This window comes from Suncus etruscus, chromosome 13, assembly GCF_024139225.1.
Source record: "Suncus etruscus isolate mSunEtr1 chromosome 13, mSunEtr1.pri.cur, whole genome shotgun sequence".
Classification (NCBI taxonomy): Eukaryota; Metazoa; Chordata; class Mammalia; order Eulipotyphla; family Soricidae; genus Suncus; species Suncus etruscus.
Genome location: NC_064860.1, coordinates 86,089,736 through 86,108,090, shown reverse-complemented (window position 1 = coordinate 86,108,090; position 18,355 = coordinate 86,089,736). Strand labels below are relative to the sequence as shown.

General features: G+C 34.5%; 1 protein-coding gene across 1 annotated transcript in view; it reads left to right on the top strand.

Moving 5' to 3' along the window:
- The window catches only part of CBLB (Cbl proto-oncogene B), a 205,233-nt gene that overhangs the window by 134,437 nt on the left and 52,441 nt on the right, over positions 1-18,355 (top strand). The window contains exon 10 of the mRNA XM_049785680.1: positions 14,178-14,381. Within this exon, the coding sequence (XP_049641637.1) occupies positions 14,178-14,381 (204 nt within the window). The remainder of the gene's footprint in view (positions 1-14,177; positions 14,382-18,355) is intronic.

Genomic DNA, 18,355 nt, shown 5'->3' with positions numbered 1-18,355 from the left:
GCAAACATGTAACATCTTTACAACAGATAGGACAAAGTCACAGGTTTTTCCCAGTTTTTATGGATTTATATAAATCTTTTGACCTTGATGTTACCTCAACTTTTGTATATATTAACTGTTCATTCTCCAGATGATATGGTTCCCATTACAATAGCTAAATTTTTGGATTTACTGCCTTATTCCTGAGTTTTCGAATTGGCTTAATGGCCTTATATAAAGACATGTTCAAGCAAATGCCTGTATTGTTTTTGGTTTTGGAACACTGTTGGCTATGCTCAGGGCATACATCTACATCTGAGCTCAACTAACTCACTCCTGGAAATACTTCCTGGACCACATGAAGTGCTGGGGATTTATCTATGTTAGCTATATGCAGAGCAGTACCATACCAAATCTACTGTTTCTCCCATAGTATTTATCCACATTTGTAAGATGCAGACATTTGCTAGTTTTTTTTAATTTGGGAGTTATTTTTTATTAAAGCACCATGATTTCATAATTCAGTTTTAGTCATATTAAATTCTAGCACCAATTCTACAACCAAAGTAATCTTTTCTAAACCAGATTTCCATGTTTCCTCCTAAAATCCCGGACTGCCATATTGTCAGGCATTTTTAAGTTTAATAGTTGGAGTTTGGATCTCTTCTTTTCAGCATGGTTGACTTTGATATGAGTATTTTGTTATATCAATCGTTTTCACCCCTGATGTTCTTGGATCCCATTGCTCCCTATTGTATCCTGTCTAGTCCTTCTCTCCCCTCAGTTTCTTACCTCCTTTGTTCTCCTCTTTATAATTAGAGTACAATGGTCATCTTGATAACCTGCCTTTAAAACAGTGCATTACCTTGTCCAGTTATTCTGTGTGCCACATATAATTAAGGTTATCCTATGTTCGTAACATCTTTTATCCACACGTTTCACCAAAATGCATGATTCCATCATTCCTTATAGTTACATAACATTCCATTGTGCATATTGACCTGAATATGTATTATATAAAATTTATAATGACCCAATTATGTATCATTGGACACCTAGGTCAGTTCCCTATTTTAGCTCTTGTACCAAGTGCTACAATGAATAATGTTGTAGATATGTCCTTTTGAATGAATGTTTTTGTGCCCTGGGGGAAGATATCCAGAAGTGAAATTATTGAGTCATATAGTGGCTAAATTTTCTGAGAGATTATGCTGTTTTCTACAAGAATTGGACCAGACAGCATTTCCACTAGCAGTGGATGAGAATTCCTTTTTTCATCACACATCCACTAACAAAGATTGTTCTCAGTGCAATTTTCACTGGAGTGAGGTAGAGGCAGCATTTCATTGTTAACTTGATTTGAAATTCTCTAATAATTAGTGATAATGAGCATTTTTCTCTGCCTTTTGCTCATCAATTGGTCTTCCTCAGAGACTTTTCATTTCTATGTCCCATTTTTTATGGTTTTCTTTTTTCTGTTGATGTTGTTATGGTTGTTGTTGTTGTTTGTGAGTACTTTATATATCCTGGATATCAATCCTTAATCTTTGGCTCTATAATTCTCAGTTTTTTCATTAAAAATTGAGGAAGTGTCATAATTGGCAAGACTCCAAATCACTTCGGATAAAATTTTAGGAGACACTATAGAGAGATAATGTAATAAGTAATAAAAATGTACATTCAAAAATTACTCAATATAGACAGAATAAGAAAAAACATATTGAAACTAGTAATATTCGTTGGGGCTAGAGTGATAGGCAGCAGTAGCATTTTTGCACGCGGCTGACCCAGAAAAAACCTCGTTTCGAATCCTGGCATCTCATATGGTTCCCTAAGCCAGGAGCGATTTCTGAATGCATAGCTAGGACTAACCCTTAAGCTTCACTGATTGTGGCCCCCCAGAACAAAACAAACAAAAAAAACTAGTAATATTTAATTGATCATAGAATTTTGAATATTGATTAAAAATGCAAAAGCATTACTTGAGCCTTATTCTTAAACTATTCTTTCCTAACAAATATTTTATAGTCCTATAATTTTTCTGATTACAAATATTTAAATATATACCAATTTCTATAGTAGTATGTGGATTGTCTCACCTGTTTTAAAATCTTTCCCAGAGGATGCTATCTGTAGATTTGAAGACACTCTGTAAAAATTTAGTCTGTGTGCTAAATAATTTAAAGGAAAAAGAAGAGGACTGAGAATCCATGCAATTATTGTATTAAATTTTTAGACCAATGATGAAAACATTCTTATATTTTGTTTATGTTCATTTTTTGAAGATATTTTCTCATGCGTGGAGTCAGTAGAATTTTAATCACAGATACATTTATTTCCTCTATTTAGATATTTTCATGTGATTCCCTTCAACTTTAATTATTTTAAATCTGTCCACTATTTGGAGAAATATCATTTACTTTTATTGTTTTTAATATTATTAATGCTGACCCAGAGGCAGTAAGACTGGACTTCTAAATATTGTTGAAAATTCTAACAAGCATGCAGGATAATCACGCTTTTTACTCTGAATGAAATTGTTCATGGATCATAGTTTGAAAGTTCCAAATTGATGTTCTGTAGTCTGTATTTCAGGAGGTTCTTAATGCTTAAAGCAAGCTTGAACTTTTGAACATTTGCACTTTTGGGTAACTGACTGAAACTTCACAGATAGATTTCATGCAGTTTAGCTTCCTGACAAACAATAGATCTGTTTTGATAACTCTATTTTTGGAGCATACCTTTTAATGTTAATGGACTGCTGAACAGTTTTCTAAAAACCATATGTAGCCACAGAGATCAAGTAAGCCACATGCAAAGCAAGTGGTGTGTATTGTCTCTCCCTAGTCCAATTTTTGTTAACTTTTATACTGTATGTATTAAAAGTTCAACTTTAATACTAAGAGTTCTTATCTAACACTAATACTTTCAGTGTTTAAGTATCAATTTATAGCATTATGCCTTATGATATAGTACAAACAGCTATTAAAAATGTCAATTCATGTATTCAGTAAGGTTCAATGATTTTCTTTTTTTTTTTTTTTTTTTTTTTTTTTGGTTTTTGGGCCACACCCGATAACGCTCAGGGGTTACTCCTGGCTATGTGCTCAGAAGTTGCTCCTGGCTTGGGGGACCATATGGGACACCGGGGGATTGAACCATGGTCCGTCCAAGACTAGCGCAGGCAAGGCAGGCACCTTACCTTTAGCGCCACCACCCGGCCCTGGTTCAATGATTTTCTAATGAACAGTATTTGAAAGAAATTGATTGTATATTTGAATATATTGAATATATTTGAATAAAATTAGTCATATAATTTGATATAATGTATACATTATATTTAATGTGTAATATATTTGTTATATTCAATATATAATATAATACATTGAATATATTTGAATACATTTGAATAAAATTAATAATATAATTGCTGATATACAAGATATGTAAGGGTCTCAAAGTTCAGCAACAAAATAGCCAGTAATCCCTTCAAAAAATATAACAAAGCTGGGATCAAACCAGAGTCCCATATGGCGTCCCATATGATCCCCCAAGCCAGGAGAGATTTCTGAGCTCATAGCCAGGAGTAACCTCTGGGCATCATTGGGTTTGGCCCAAAAATAATATATATAGTATATATATATATGTATATATACATATATATACTATATATAAAGGTAATTAACATATAAATCTCCAAAGAAGACATAATGATTATCAGGAGGTGTATGAAAAAGAGTTCAGGTCCAGAAGCAGTACAGGAATTAAGGTGAATTCTTAGGACCTGATTTGATTCCTAGTACCACTTGATTGACAGGTCATAACCTGGTAACAGCCCCAAATACCCCAGAGCACCACCTTGAGTAACATTATAGAGACACCTAGTCACCTCCAGGGGGATGCCCAGTACCAGAGGGCCTAATCTTCACAGCATCTTCAGACCCAATCAAGACTTCACACCCAATCTTCAGACTCAAGCCTGGCTGGAGAAGAATAGCCAGGAGAAATAAGGCCCCACCCCACTCCAGCCTTCTTAAGTACTCTGAAGTAAATAAGCAATAAATAAAGTTACTAAAATAGTAAATAGACAAACCCTTATTTACTCTTGGTGGGAATGCCTTTTGGTTTATCTTCCAATGGAAAACAAGATAAAAAGACTTCTCAAAAAAAATAAGGCAAAAATAAGACTTCCATTTCTACTGATTCTATTTCTTGGAACTTTACCCAAAACACAATATTATTAATTAAAAAAATAAATATATACCATCTATGTTCACTGCAGCACTAAGCGTAATAACCAGATTATGGAAGCAATGCGAGTGTCCAGAAATAACCCAAATGTCCAACACAGCTGAATGAACTAAGTGTGTGGTATAGATGGACAAGACAGTTGTACTCTTATGTAAGAAAAGATGAAATCATGCGTTTCACTGCAATTGAATGGAACTGGAATGTATCATATTAAGTGAAATAAGTCAGAAGGAAAATGACACATCCCACATGATCTCAGTTGTTTGTGTTACATTGAGAAACAAAACAAGGGAATAGAAGTTTTGGAAAGATGACAAACCCTTGTCTTAGATTACAACACTGAGGTTACAAAGCAGTAGATAGAGAAAAATGAGGTGAAGAAGATGAAAACTAGAAGTGACCCAGTATCAGTGTGTGAATTTTCGTAGACTTTGAACAGTAGACTATATTTGATGGAACATGAACTTTGGTGTTGGAGTAGATGTATTAACTTCAACACTAAGAATTTTAATATGTGGGGCCCCAGCGGTGGCGCAAGTTGTAGTGCATCTGCCTAGGACAGACCACAGTTTGATCCCCCGACATCCCATAAGGTCCCTCAAGCCAGGAACAATTTCTGAGCACAGAGCCAGGAGTAACCCCTGAGCGTCACTGGGTGTGGCTCAAAAATGGAAAGAAGAAAAAAGAATTTTTTTTTTTTTTTTTTTTTTTTTTTTTGGTTTTTGGGCCACACCCGTTTGACGCTCAGGGGTTACTACTGGCTATGTGCTCAGAAATCGCCCCTGGCTTGGGGGGACCATATGGGACACCGGGGGATCGAACCGCGGTCCTTCCTTGGCTAGCGCTTGCAAGGCAGACACCTTACCTCCAGCGCCACCTACCCGGCCCCAGAAAAAAGAATTTTAACATGTGACTTGACCTCAACTACAAAAGAAAGAAGAAAACTGGAAAGGGAAAAAAATAGTTAAAGCACTTGACAAACAAAACTATCTAAAAAGTTCTTAGAGCCTCCATGACCTACTGTTTGTACTGAAGTAAAGAACACTCTTTTACTTTATTTAATTCTGCAATATATTGTTAAACATTATTCTCTAAACTTGTGTGGTGAAATATATCATTCCCACAGATTACATATTATTCTACCTCTCTCAAAGTTTTCTTATTCAGAATTGTACAGGTTTAGAGACATTTTTGCCAGTGATTTTATTTTCATAGGCTATTTTTTTCTATCAGAATATATGTTAGTTTTTGAACCCTCATGTCTGTAAATGTATTTCATGTTAAATTTCACTTAACATGTTAAATTCTATTTGGGTGGGAGTTTTCATTTGATTGAGACGAGTCACATCATTAAACTCAGATTTATTGGAGCAATTTCACATTACAAGAATGAAGCATACAGTTCCATTGGGAATGAAAGAAGTGTTGGTGTGGTGAAATTTGGATTCTGATCCAATTGGGCAGAGTTGAGAGACCATTGCAAAAAGCTGTGAGGGAATACAAAGTGTCCCTTGAGACTTGAATTCCAGGCAGAAACTAGAAAGTAGCTTCTAGAAATTTAAGATGTCTTCAGAGCCCTTTTGGTTACCAACCTAAAGCTTCTCCATTTGTCTAGTTCAGTTTCTATGTTCTAAACACTACTTTGTGTCATAGGATCAAAGTCACCTGTTAATTTATGGGGTCAAGAGATTTGATCTTGTGAAACACCTAGGCTATATCTATCTGCCTTCTGTGTTTGTTTAGTGTCCTTATAAACAACTGGCCACTTGTGTTTTCAGTAAGTTATTCTTTTCAGTTCTTTCCATTGCTTACTCAGTCAGGATCATTTTACTGTTAATAGATAATAAATCATACATCAACTTCTAAGTGCCATGTTCTGTATGATTCCATGAACAAAATATAATTCCTCACTATAACACATTTCTGCTAATCTTAGGAAGTGACAACATTAATCTAAAAGTTTTGTAAAGTGTCACGGCATTAATAATTATTTGAAGTGAATATAGTTGTCCTTTATCCCCAAGTATGGATGCCAGTCACCTTTTCTTACTTGCTGCTAGGTGAGAAGAACTTTTAAGACTGCACATCTGTCAAAATGCGCACTGATCAATCTGTCAGAGTTCATAGGATCATTAATCCCTGACCATAAAGCATCATGTGTTCAGCCTCTGTGCATTTTTAGCAAGTTTTCTTCACTGAATATTCCTTCCATTTGATACCTTGCTTTGGTTTAACTGAAATGCACTGGAGACATAAATTTTATGTAATTAACAGAAATCCTAAGTGTTCTGCATAGAAACAGTGCCAGTTGTTATAGACGGAGAGTGGTTGCTCCTTAATTGCTGTCACAATGGTCCATTAGTCATGCATTTTAGAAATGTACAGTACCTCCTTCTACTTCTCAAACATCTGCGTTATTTAAGAAATGGAATAGACAAGTGAGAATACTAAATAAGGCGAACAATCACCTTTCTAGAGGCATGCTTGGAAGCAATATCATTCAGAATGAAGCATTTCAAATCTACCTGTCAAATCAAACTAGGCATTTTTTCTTTTACTTCAAAGCAGTTCCACAAATACTGATCATTTTTCTCTTCTCCTGAACTCCTCTAATGTCTTTCTTTTCTGAGTGGTGATGCTATGCAGTGGTGATGCTGTGGGGCTAATACGTAGCTATCATATAAAGCTTTGTTTTAATTTCTTCCCAGAAAATTTTTTAAAATGTTTCTTAATTTATGAATGGCATACAGTGTTCTTCAAAACAAAATTGGAAGTACAAATGTCAGATATGTACTCTGGATATGAAGTGTGGCAAGAGTTTTAAATCAAAGTAAAATATTTTCCCCTACATATATAAAAAAAATCAAAGAAAATACAGTTTAAGTATTCAAAAGGGTGACTCCCAGAAAATAAAGAGGGGATAACCAATAAATTTTGATTTCCAAATGAGATAGATTAGAAAAGTTGATAGATGCCCAGTGTTTGCCTCAGTTATAATGCAATTTCAAGAGATCATTCTGAAGGTAGCTATAAGTCAATCTTTTATAATATCTTTCTTCAATAGCGACTACCTTTGAAATTTCTAGCATCCGTTAAATTTTTAAAGCTCAGTACTACAAGTAAAAAAATTGCATTTGGCTTCAAGAACATTATAAATTGAAATTTCGTGCTTAGACCAAGTTTTATCTTCTAGTAAAAATAGGATAGAGTTCCATTTCCTCTTTCACTTTTGGAGTAATGTGGGGGTTAATGGGCTTGTCCAAAACTGTTAGAAGGTGTCATGAACTATAGTGATGACAGTAGGAATAACAAGGGAGAGACAGAATGAGAAAATAACATCTGGTAGAGCAAATGCTTGGCTCTGCATCCAGTGATGGAAATGAATGTCAGCTCACTGTCACTGTGCAATATGATAGCAGATATTGGCAAGCTGAAAATATTTTTGGCTTTCACACCACTTTAATAGATGTTCTAAATTTTGCCTCTATCAAATCTGATGTTTTCAGAATGCAAATTCATTGGCATTTTGTGTAGATTTTAAAATGAATTCTAGCAATACATATTTTAAAAGACCATTCTTTCTCTAGAAAGAACTCTCCCAAGGAATACTCTAATTACAAGGATAAGTTTTGTCTTATTAAAATTTCAAAGTTTTCAATTTCTGTGAACAAGACATTCATTATTATAGTTTTAACCTTGCGATTTTAATAGTGTTATTTTTTTATTTTTTTCAGTGATCCACTGCAGGAATTTATTTTTGTCTTATTTATTATTTAAAAATATTTATTAAAACACCATTGTTCACAGTGTTATTCAAAGTTAACTTTTCAACATGTATGTTCTCATCCTACCAGCTTCCATCCACCAATGTCCCTAATTTATCTTAACCTAAACTATCGATCTTAGATTAAAAAATTACATCCTAATTCATTCACCTTTTATAGGATAAAACAATGATTAAAAAACAATATATTCCTGACATAGACTTTCTGGGTATAATTTTCTGCTTAGTACTGTTTTATCTTTCTGATTTCTATCAAGTTTTGTGAATTTTTATGTACGTTAATTCTTTCAATTTCTTAATGTTTAAATGTAATTTTGTCTGCCTATAGGATTGAATCGATATGTAACTTAATATTTTCAGTTTTATATTTTATCATTCAATTTTGTATTTTATTATTCCAATAATAATCTCAATAATCATTGAGAAAATCTCTCAGTCTCTCAAAAATAATTGAGAGAATCTCTATACTGACAATCCCATAATTCTAAGTACACTAACTATGCTAATTCTACAATGTTTATATTGTACTAATTTCATAAAAGGTTATTTCTGTGTACGTTTAGTGCTTGCTCAAAGGCTGCCAGGACTATTCCTAACAGTCCTGGAGAACTAACTAATGTATTAGAAATAGATCTCAGGGCCTTGAATGTGGTAGTGCTCTGCCAATTCTGGTCCTTTATCCATTTTTTATTTTGTTGAGGTGTTACTAAATTTCTGCAAAGATTTTACAAAACTCTTTGTTGTTGTTGTTGTTGTTTTTTTGAGGGGGGTCACACCCATTTGATGCTCAGGGGTTACTCCTGGCTAAGCGCTCAGAAATTGCCCCTGGCTTGGGGGGGGGGGACCATATGGGACGCCGAGGGATAGAACCGCAGTCCTTCCTTGGCTAATGCTTGCAAGGCAGACACCTTAACCTAGCGCAACTCACCGGCCCCATTATTTTACAAAAATCTTAAAATACTTAGTCATAGGGGCCGGAGTAGTGGCTCAGCAGTAGGACTTTTTGCCTTGCATGCAGCTGGCCTAGGATGGACAGCAGTGCAATCCCTTGGTACCCAAAATGGTCCCCCAATCCAGTTGCGATTTCTTAACGAAAAGTCAGGAGTAACCTCTGAGTGTCACTGAGTGTGGTCCAAAAACCAAAAAGAACTTAACTATAACACAGTCTGTTCTGAGTATAAAATAATCCTCAGCTTTTTTAAAAAAATTATTTCATATTTAGATCTATGATGTATTTAAATAAGAAGTTTCTGAAATGGAATGTATTTACAGTATAAATTGTGCTCCAGAATGAGGTACACAAATTTTCCTAAGACTGCTTTTCTCAATTAGCAATCAGATGATCCTCCCATGGGCCCCTGAACATTGTAAAAAGACCACGTAAAATTTTTGTAAAAAGGAGATCATGGCACAGTACGAGAAGACCATACAGTAGAATAGGGAAGGTTCTAGGAAGGAAAAAAAAAATCAAAAGTGGGCCACAGTCTAGGAGAACAGTTTAGGGAAAACACTTTTCTAAGTTAGTCAATGTAGAATATATGGGTGAGAGGCATAAAGTTATAAACCTGAAAATACGCTCTCAAATAGTCATTTTCGAGCAAAATTAATTATACTACATGTGATGTTTTCTTTACAAAATTAAAAGGACATATTTGAGATATGATTTGCCAATATAGTACACAAACAGTTTGAAAGATGATTTTTAGATGGTAATGATGCATGGGAAAGATAGTTACTATTGTCTTTGGGATTTTACATAGTAATTGAGTATGAGAAACTCAAGCATTGACTGTTGACATGTAAGAATATTTGTTTATCTTATTGTATTGCATAGTTAAGTTTTGGGTACTTTTAGTGTATAGTATTTACTGATAATTTTTGTATGCCTTGCAAGTGTTTCTCATTTGAGAATGTGACATCTGCTGAGTTGATTAAAATAGTGTTTCATATACTTCTACCTAACATTCTCAGAAAGTGAACAGATTGGCAGTAAGGACTGAGTTCTTTAATACTCTTATTTTTAGCATATGATACTTGATCTTGCATTAGATCAGTGTGGACAAACTTATTTTTAGTAATTGAGGCATATTTCTGATGGATTATGTGTTTAGTGAAGGCATAATAATGGGAGTTCAATAATCTGACTAGCTATTGACATGACGCTCGAGCAAAGTACCAAGGAAGCACTTAAAAATTGATGGCTAAGTTTAATTTGCAAATGGCAGTAGTCATTTTATAGAGAAAATGAAAGGCAAATGTTATATCACCTTAGTAAACACTATTAAAACGACACATTCAGTGAAATCTAATTTCAAATCAAAATGGGTGTACAATAAAGCTGTATTTTTTGATCTGTAATATCGGCTTTTAGCAGAGATAAAGGTGAACAGAGATAGCCTTTATAGCATATACGTACTCATAAGACAGCCACGCTTTTGCACACCTATAACTTGCATAACTTTTTAAGATTTCGAGGAGGTCAGAGACAAAATTTAAGTTTTCTTTAGGTGATCTAGTCTCAAACTTTTTTCTTAGCAACAAGATGCTAGTACTGCCTTTCATCTTCTTGCCTTTTCAATTTCAATCTTTCCATTACTTTTTCAAGAAATACCATATTTTCCGGCATATAAGACGACTTTTGAAACAAAAAAAGTCAACCGAAAATCAAGGGTCGTCTTATACGCCGAGTATATCCCGAAAAATGTTTCAATATGCCGCTAAATGAAAATTGTCTGAATATTGCCACAAAACGACTTTTCCAACTTGATCCTGCACCAGTCACTGCCAGGCTGCTCTAACCGTCTCTCTAACTCAGCCAATCCAAGCAGGCTTTTGATGCATGCAAATTAGACAATGTTCTGGACCCGAATCTACACTATAAAAAGCCTGCTCAGATGGGCCAGAGTCAGAGAGAAAGTCTAGTACAGTATAACCTTTGAACCTTGTTGTGATTGGCTCACTGTGGTACATACAGTTGCAGCATAGGAACGTTCTGTCTGATACAGTGAATATAGGCCTAAAGTTAAACCTATGTTTTAACTGTAAAATTAGAGGGTCATCTTATATGCCCAGTCGTCTTATACGCCGGAAAATATGGTATATCAAAAAAACAAGAACCCATTTTAAAGCAATATAACATGCATATTGATCTTTAAGACTGTAAGGGAAGTCCTTGTAAAGTGAATAGGGTGGCTTAATACGTTCTAAACACCATACTAACTTGTGACTACTGTTTTAGGTAGAGTAAATTAATAGTTCTGAGAAGTTAGGTCTCCAAATACTTTCTATTTTTAGATTCCTGTGCAAGAAACTTCTACAGATGAATTTATGAGATGTATAAATTGTGATTAAAATATTTTAAGGGTGGGCCCAGAGAGATAGCACAGCGGCGTTTGCCTTGCAAGCAGCCGATCCAGGACCAAAGTTGGTTGGTTCGAATCCCGGTGTCCCATATGGTCCCCCGTGCCTGCCAGGAGCTATTTCTGAGGAGACAGCCAGGAGTAACCCCTGAGCACCACCGGGTGTGACCCAAAAACCAAAAACAAAACAAAAAAAAAAACAACAAAAAAAATATTTTAAGGGTGGATAAATCAGGTGAAGTATCTTTAGATGAAATAAAATTGACGTGAATTTAAAATAGTCGAGTTTGAGAGAATGATGTATTCGAGTTATAATTCTTTGTGCGTTTGAAATTTTCTGTAATTATTTATTGGTTGGTTGGTTGATCTGGGGCTAAGCTAAGCAATGATTAGGATTTAGTCCTAGCTCTGTGCTTTGGTCTCATTCTTGGCAGTGCCTAGGGAACTATACAAGGTATTGACAATCAACTCAGTGTCATCAACAGGTAAGAAAAATGCTTTAACCCCTGGAGTTTCTTTCTGGCACCTTTTAATAATTTTTAAATATGTGAGGGGTGTACTGGGGTTGATTGAGGTCCCAGAGCACTCCTTTTTTTTTTCTGCACACAAAAACAAAAAAATGTGAGTTCTTTAATAGTGTTCTTAAATATTAGAATTTTCTTTATGAAAATAACTTTTACAGATTTATAAGAGATTCCATTCAAGGTATACAAAATGGATCCCTTTTGACTCTTAGAGATGGAACTTTTACCATGATGGCAATATATATTGAATAATTACTTATATTTAATGTCCTTTCTTTAAAAAAGGAGAAAAACGATGACCTTTCCTTCATATTTATTTGAAAATTGAAAAACACCTATGTGAAGAGGTTATAAAAAGTAGGTCTAACTCAGTTTATTATCTGTAAAATGTGGTGCAATTTAACTAAGTTGCCTCGAGGCTCACCACATATTAGGTTTTTGAATAGTAGACAAAAATGATTTTATATATGACTGTTATAGCACACTTTGCCTATTTTATCATTCCAAGTTTCTTTCTAAATTTTCTAATAGAAGATGAAAAGCAAATGTGGATGTTTCTTTTTTATTAAACAATTCAAAATGTGTGTGTGTTTTTATTATGAGGCAGAGAGAACTCTGTTTGGTGACATGAGGAACACTCTATGCTCTGCCCCATAGCAGATGCTCAATTATTGTCTCTTAGGGCAGAGATAGCCCCAGTTTCCATCATTCTAAGTAGATGGCAGCAATTTCAGTTAAATAGCAAAGGATTTATTTTAAAAGTTTGACTTTGCTTCATCAAAAATGCAACATCTCTAAAATGTTTTGTTTCATCTCCAAAAAAGGTGCTAATGCATCTTATTTCTGCTCTGTAAGGATTTTGATTTAAGCCATTATAAAAAAAGGTGTAGTGTATTTTGAGTATTGTTTGTCTCTAGAAGCATTATTCTCTTTAGACTTAGAAAGGAGCCCTGGCTTTTTTTCTGACCAGAGTTGCATTCTTTTTTTTGTTTGTTTGTTTTTTTGTTTTTTGGGGGCCACACCTGTTTGATGCTCAGAGATTACTCCTGAGTAAGCACTCAGAAATTGCCCCTCACTTGGGGGACCATATGGGACGCCGGGGGATGGAACCGCGGTCTTTTCTTGACTAGCGCTTGCAAGGCAGACACCTTACCTCTAGCGCCACCTCACTGGCCCTCAGAGTTGAATTCTTAATGTAGTTCATTTTGAGGAATGTATTGAGAGACTGAGTAAAATTTTAACTATCTATATGCTTGAAAGCAAGAATAAAACTTAATTTGTCACATGTAGTATGTCCCAATGAAATGTGAATCAGAGTGACCACCTCTCAGAACAGATGGTAGTTCTTGAATGTGTATGTTCACTTTGTTGCTCAATAAGATTTAAAATAGGATTTTAGAAGTGTAAGGCAATTAATATAATTAAAAAACACTGCTATTTTTGCTAATATCAGGTATAAAGGAATTTTCCAAGAATAGATTTTTAAATGATTATTTTAATTGATAATAGTTTATTAGTATTTTTTTTATCAAATGTCTTTTAGGGGGATTAGTTTTTTGTTAAGGAGCTGTGCCGAATAATGGATATATATCCCTGAGCAGGGCTTAGGGACCAAAATTGATGCTGGTGATTTGATCCAGATTTGGCTGCATACAGGCTGATACTATCTTTCGGGTTTTCAAATTTCCTTTACATAAAATAACAATTATTAGTGGTCATTTTTATTGAGAGATGTAATTCAATTTTCAGTTTTTTCTAAGACTCTAAAGTTCGATATCATTGAAAATATTAGTGACCATCCATAACATAAGTTAAGGTTTTTAATGTGAAGTCACATTTCTTTCTTTTTTAAGTTTGAAAACAAGTTTCTCTAAGATCATATACAAAATGCCTAAGAAAGCAAAATATTCTACTCTTAGATTGTTTCTTTGATCTCAGAAATAAATGAGATATAGACTTACCTTGCTCTACCTTGCTGTTCATTTGTGTGTTCTCTGGTAGCATGTTTTTAAAAAATGCTCCTTTTGAAAATTTTATATTTTAAATAATAATGCTTTTATAATAATAAAATATTATAAAGTTTAATAAGTAATAGCCATGATACCAACTACATATTATGATAATAAATTCTTCTTTTTTCAGAAACTATTTTATATCCTCCTACCCTAACATAAATCTCTTTTTGAATAATGGTTTTCTTTAGTTGTTGAACATTAGATCCTGAAAGTAAAATTTTATTTGTACAAACACCATTTATTACATTTTTTTATATTTATTCAGGAGTCAGATGGCCAGGGGTGCCCCTTCTGTCGCTGTGAAATCAAAGGAACTGAGCCCATAATCGTCGATCCATTTGATCCTAGAGATGAAGGATCCAGGTGCTGCAGTATCATCGACCCCTTTGGCATGCCAATGCTGGACTTGGATGATGATGATGACCGAGAGGAGTCCTTGATGATGACCCGGTTGGCAAACGTTCGAAAGGTAAAAGGATCTTGCCATAGTGATTAGGCAAGAAAAAGATATCCAGAGCATCCAGATAGGAAAGGAAAAAGTCAGGATCTCACTGTTTGCAGATGACATGATACTATATTTAGAAAGCCCTAAAGATTTTACCAAAAAGCTTCTAGAAATAATAGGTTCATATAGGAAAGTGGTAGGCTACAAAATTAACACACAAAAATCAATGGCCTCCTTATACACGAAAGGTAAAAATGAGAAGATGTGGTTTAATAAGGGTGGTGTGCAGACAAACAACAGAAATAACGCCTTCACAAATGAAGTACAATTGAATGATTTAGGTTTAAGAAAGAAAAATTAAGGAATCAATAAAAGGAAAAAGCAAAAAAAAAGATGGCGGCCTGATTAAATAATGGTTTGAAAGAGAACTTGACTCTGATCAATATACTCTTCTTGATAATAAACTGCAAGCTAAGAGGTAATAAGAACTTTTGCATAGAATTAAACATTATGCAGGAATGGCAATAGCAGATGTGGGAAGAGAAATGTTAAAATATGGTGGCCAAGGAATATGGCTTCAAGGTCTGGAGTTCATGCCTGTCATAGAGTTTAAGTTCAATTCCTGATATTGCCAAATCACTTAAGCCCTGTTGGTCTCCCACACTGCTGAACACAAGCAACACCAACCAGATATTGACTTCAAGTGACCCCCAAGAAACCTGACACTATTTGGGAATCCCTTCCCAAAGAGTCCATACAATAGTCATATGTGAGTATTTAATGTAAATTAGAAATTCCTAAAATTTAATGAAATGTTAAAATTTAATTCTTTAGTCATATTGGACATATTTTAAGGGTTTAGTTACCAATTTTTATCTGTCATTTACCAAATTAGAAAATATAATGTTCATTTTATTTGGCAAGGATAGGGAATAACTATCTGTATAAGACCTACAAAATGATTGAATGTCTCTGGAATATGAGGGGACAGACACTTATGTACCTTTCAGGCTGCCCATCAGTCAATGTGGAGCTTGACTGATATAAATATATCCAGATTACCCTTAACAGAAAAAGGGTTTACCACCTCTGCACCATAAGTATTCAGATGTCTGTTATAGAAAGATACAGTAAACATACCTTTTTGCCAGTACTGATCAAATTTTTATTAGTTCAGTCCTAAAGACCTTGAAGATTTTGTTTTTATTTTTTTTATTTTTATTTATTTATTTATTTATTTATTTTGATTTGGAATCCACACCAGGAAATATTCCGGAAAGCTCCTTTCTCTATACTAAGAAATGAACTTTGGCATTTCTTCTAGGACTATATGCATTTTCAGGAAAATAAACCAGAGTCAGCTTCACATAGAGCAATACATCTTAACCCACATGCTATCTCTCGTGCCCCCAATTCTGCATATTCTTATTGAAAAAATTGAAGCTCTTAAAACAAAAGATATTTCATTTAAAAGCTGGTGGTTCTACTTCCATAAGACTCAGCAATACCATGCCTAGGAATATAACCTAGGACCCCAAAACAGAATGCAGAAAAGCCCTCTGCAATCCTATGTTCATGAAGCAGGTCAATACACATTAGTTCCAATCTAGAAACAACCCAGGTGCCCGGGAACAAATAAGTGAGCAAATAAACTGGTAAATCTACACAATGGAAAACATTGCATCTGTTGGGAAAAATGAAGTTATGAAGTTGACTTATACAAAGGTAAAAATAAGCTATAACCCAAGACATAGATGGATATGGAGAGTATTATGCTGAAAAAAAATGAGTCAGAAGGAAAGGGATAGACATGATCATACTCATTTGTGAGATATAAAATTATAATAAGTTAATAGTATCCAAATACAATGTAAATGAGGTCCAGGAAAACCATTCCATGGTAAGATAGACCTTCGGAGTACAGGTAAGGCAGAGAAGGGACCATTATGCCATTAATTAGTAATGTTCACTCTGGACAAGAACTGGGTGTCGAAAGGACTTAACGTGATATGCATGATACCCCTTCAGTAATAATATTGCAAACCACAGTATCTTAAAGGGGTGGTGAAGAATGGAGAGAGACAGAAAGAGAGAGGAAAAGGGAGAGGAAAGAAGAGCGAAAGATGTCTGCCACAGAAGCAGGCAGCAGAGATGGCATGGTAGAAAGTCAGGAGGGAAGTCAGGAGGACATTAGTGGCTGGAAATGTGCAATAGTAATGGGTGTTGTACATTATGTGACTGATCAGTCATAAACAACTTTGTTACTGTGTTTAAATTAAAGAATTTATGTATAAAAATAAATTAAGAACCCGTGGCTTTAGTTTACCTTGTGTATTTTAGTATAATCGATACTGAATCAGCAATCTATGACTCTCCAGTGAGAACAGAAATACTTTGCATTTTAAGGGTTTTATTTTTACATGATTTTATAAATATCTTTGATTTTGGAAAACCCTGAAATATTTACAGTTTGACCCTTTAAAGAAGGTGGTCGTAGATCCCAAGTCTAAAACACAGTAAGTAATTATAGAATAAACTGAATGTAGGGATAATAGGGAAATGAAGAAAAAAAGTATTAGAGAAATAAACATAGCTCAAGTTATGTAAGTAACATAACTGGTAATGTTTTCCAGTTAGAAAAAATGCATTTTCATTTGCTTTTCTTAATAATGTTTCTTCTTTCAGTGATCCGTGTCAATGTAAAATGAGTTGAGCTTTCATAATTCTTTTTAAAACTTTGTATTTATTAATTTGGGCAGTGTTGATAATAGGCAGGGAGTGGAGTGGGTGAATTTACCCTTTCCAGGTTTGGGGGAAAGTGTCATGGTTTGTTTCCCATTGAATTAAGTGGAAGCTTGTCTCAGCTATAGCCCTGACAATTTGGAGGAATCACTAGTAATTTAGAAAGAACAGCTCGATGTTCAAAGGTGACTCCCATGGTTTTCAAAAATCTTTTTCCTCTGTCTCAAGACCACGCATATTTGGTTCTCTCTGGCAGACAAGTAAGTTTTCTGTCAAGGGAGCTGGGGAGTTTTTGTATCCATCTTGTCTTTGGTTTCCTGGAATAAAAAAAAAAGAATGGTGTTTCTCAGTTTTTTCCCCAAAGTCCCATTTCAGTGATTTATTTGGTGCTTAACAGTTTCTTTCAATAAAAGTTTTTACTAATCATTGTTATTTTTTCTAGACTTTCCTATTACAGATTGTGGAGAAAATAATTTATAATCATCTGTCTGTAAAGTATAATTGTCTTTGAACTATAATTCCAATTTAAATATCTTTGTGTGTTTTGCTTCCCAGTCATACAAATTGTGATTTTTTTTGTTTTAATTTAGCAAATACTTTAAAGATAGGTTGCTTAATACTTTGCAACATTTTGTCCTTACTTCTTATGAGTTTTATCTAGTCCTAAATTTACAAATATCACCTGATAATTTGACATATTTGTTCTCTCTAAATTGTCTTCTTCTGTTTGGCAAATCCTTCAGTTCAAGTTAGCACTTATGTTCAAATACATTTATTTATTTACCTTATTTTTAATTATTAGTAATATTTGTGCTTAGAAATAAAATTACTTCTAGTTCTATTTACAGTTGACCTCTTATAGTACTTGAGGAATTGTAAGGGGGATTGAATCAAACCCAACTACACTGCATGCAAGGCAGGAGCCTTATGTGCTGTAGTATATCTCTGACCCCATTTACTCCTTTTTTTGTGGGGGGTCTTTGGGTCACACCCGGCAGCACTTAGGGGTTACTCCTGGCTATGTGCTCAGAAATCACCCCTGGCAGGCCCGGGAAACCATATGGAATGCTGGGATTGAACCACAGTTCTGCATGCAAGGCAAATGCACTTCCACTGTGCTATCTCTCCGGCCCCTCATTTACTCATTTTCTCAACATCAAGTGTCACTGTTATTCATTGTTGGACAGAATGATTGAATTTTCTTTGATCTGCCATTTCAAGTCCATGATTATTTTTTGAAATTGTTCTGCCTATCT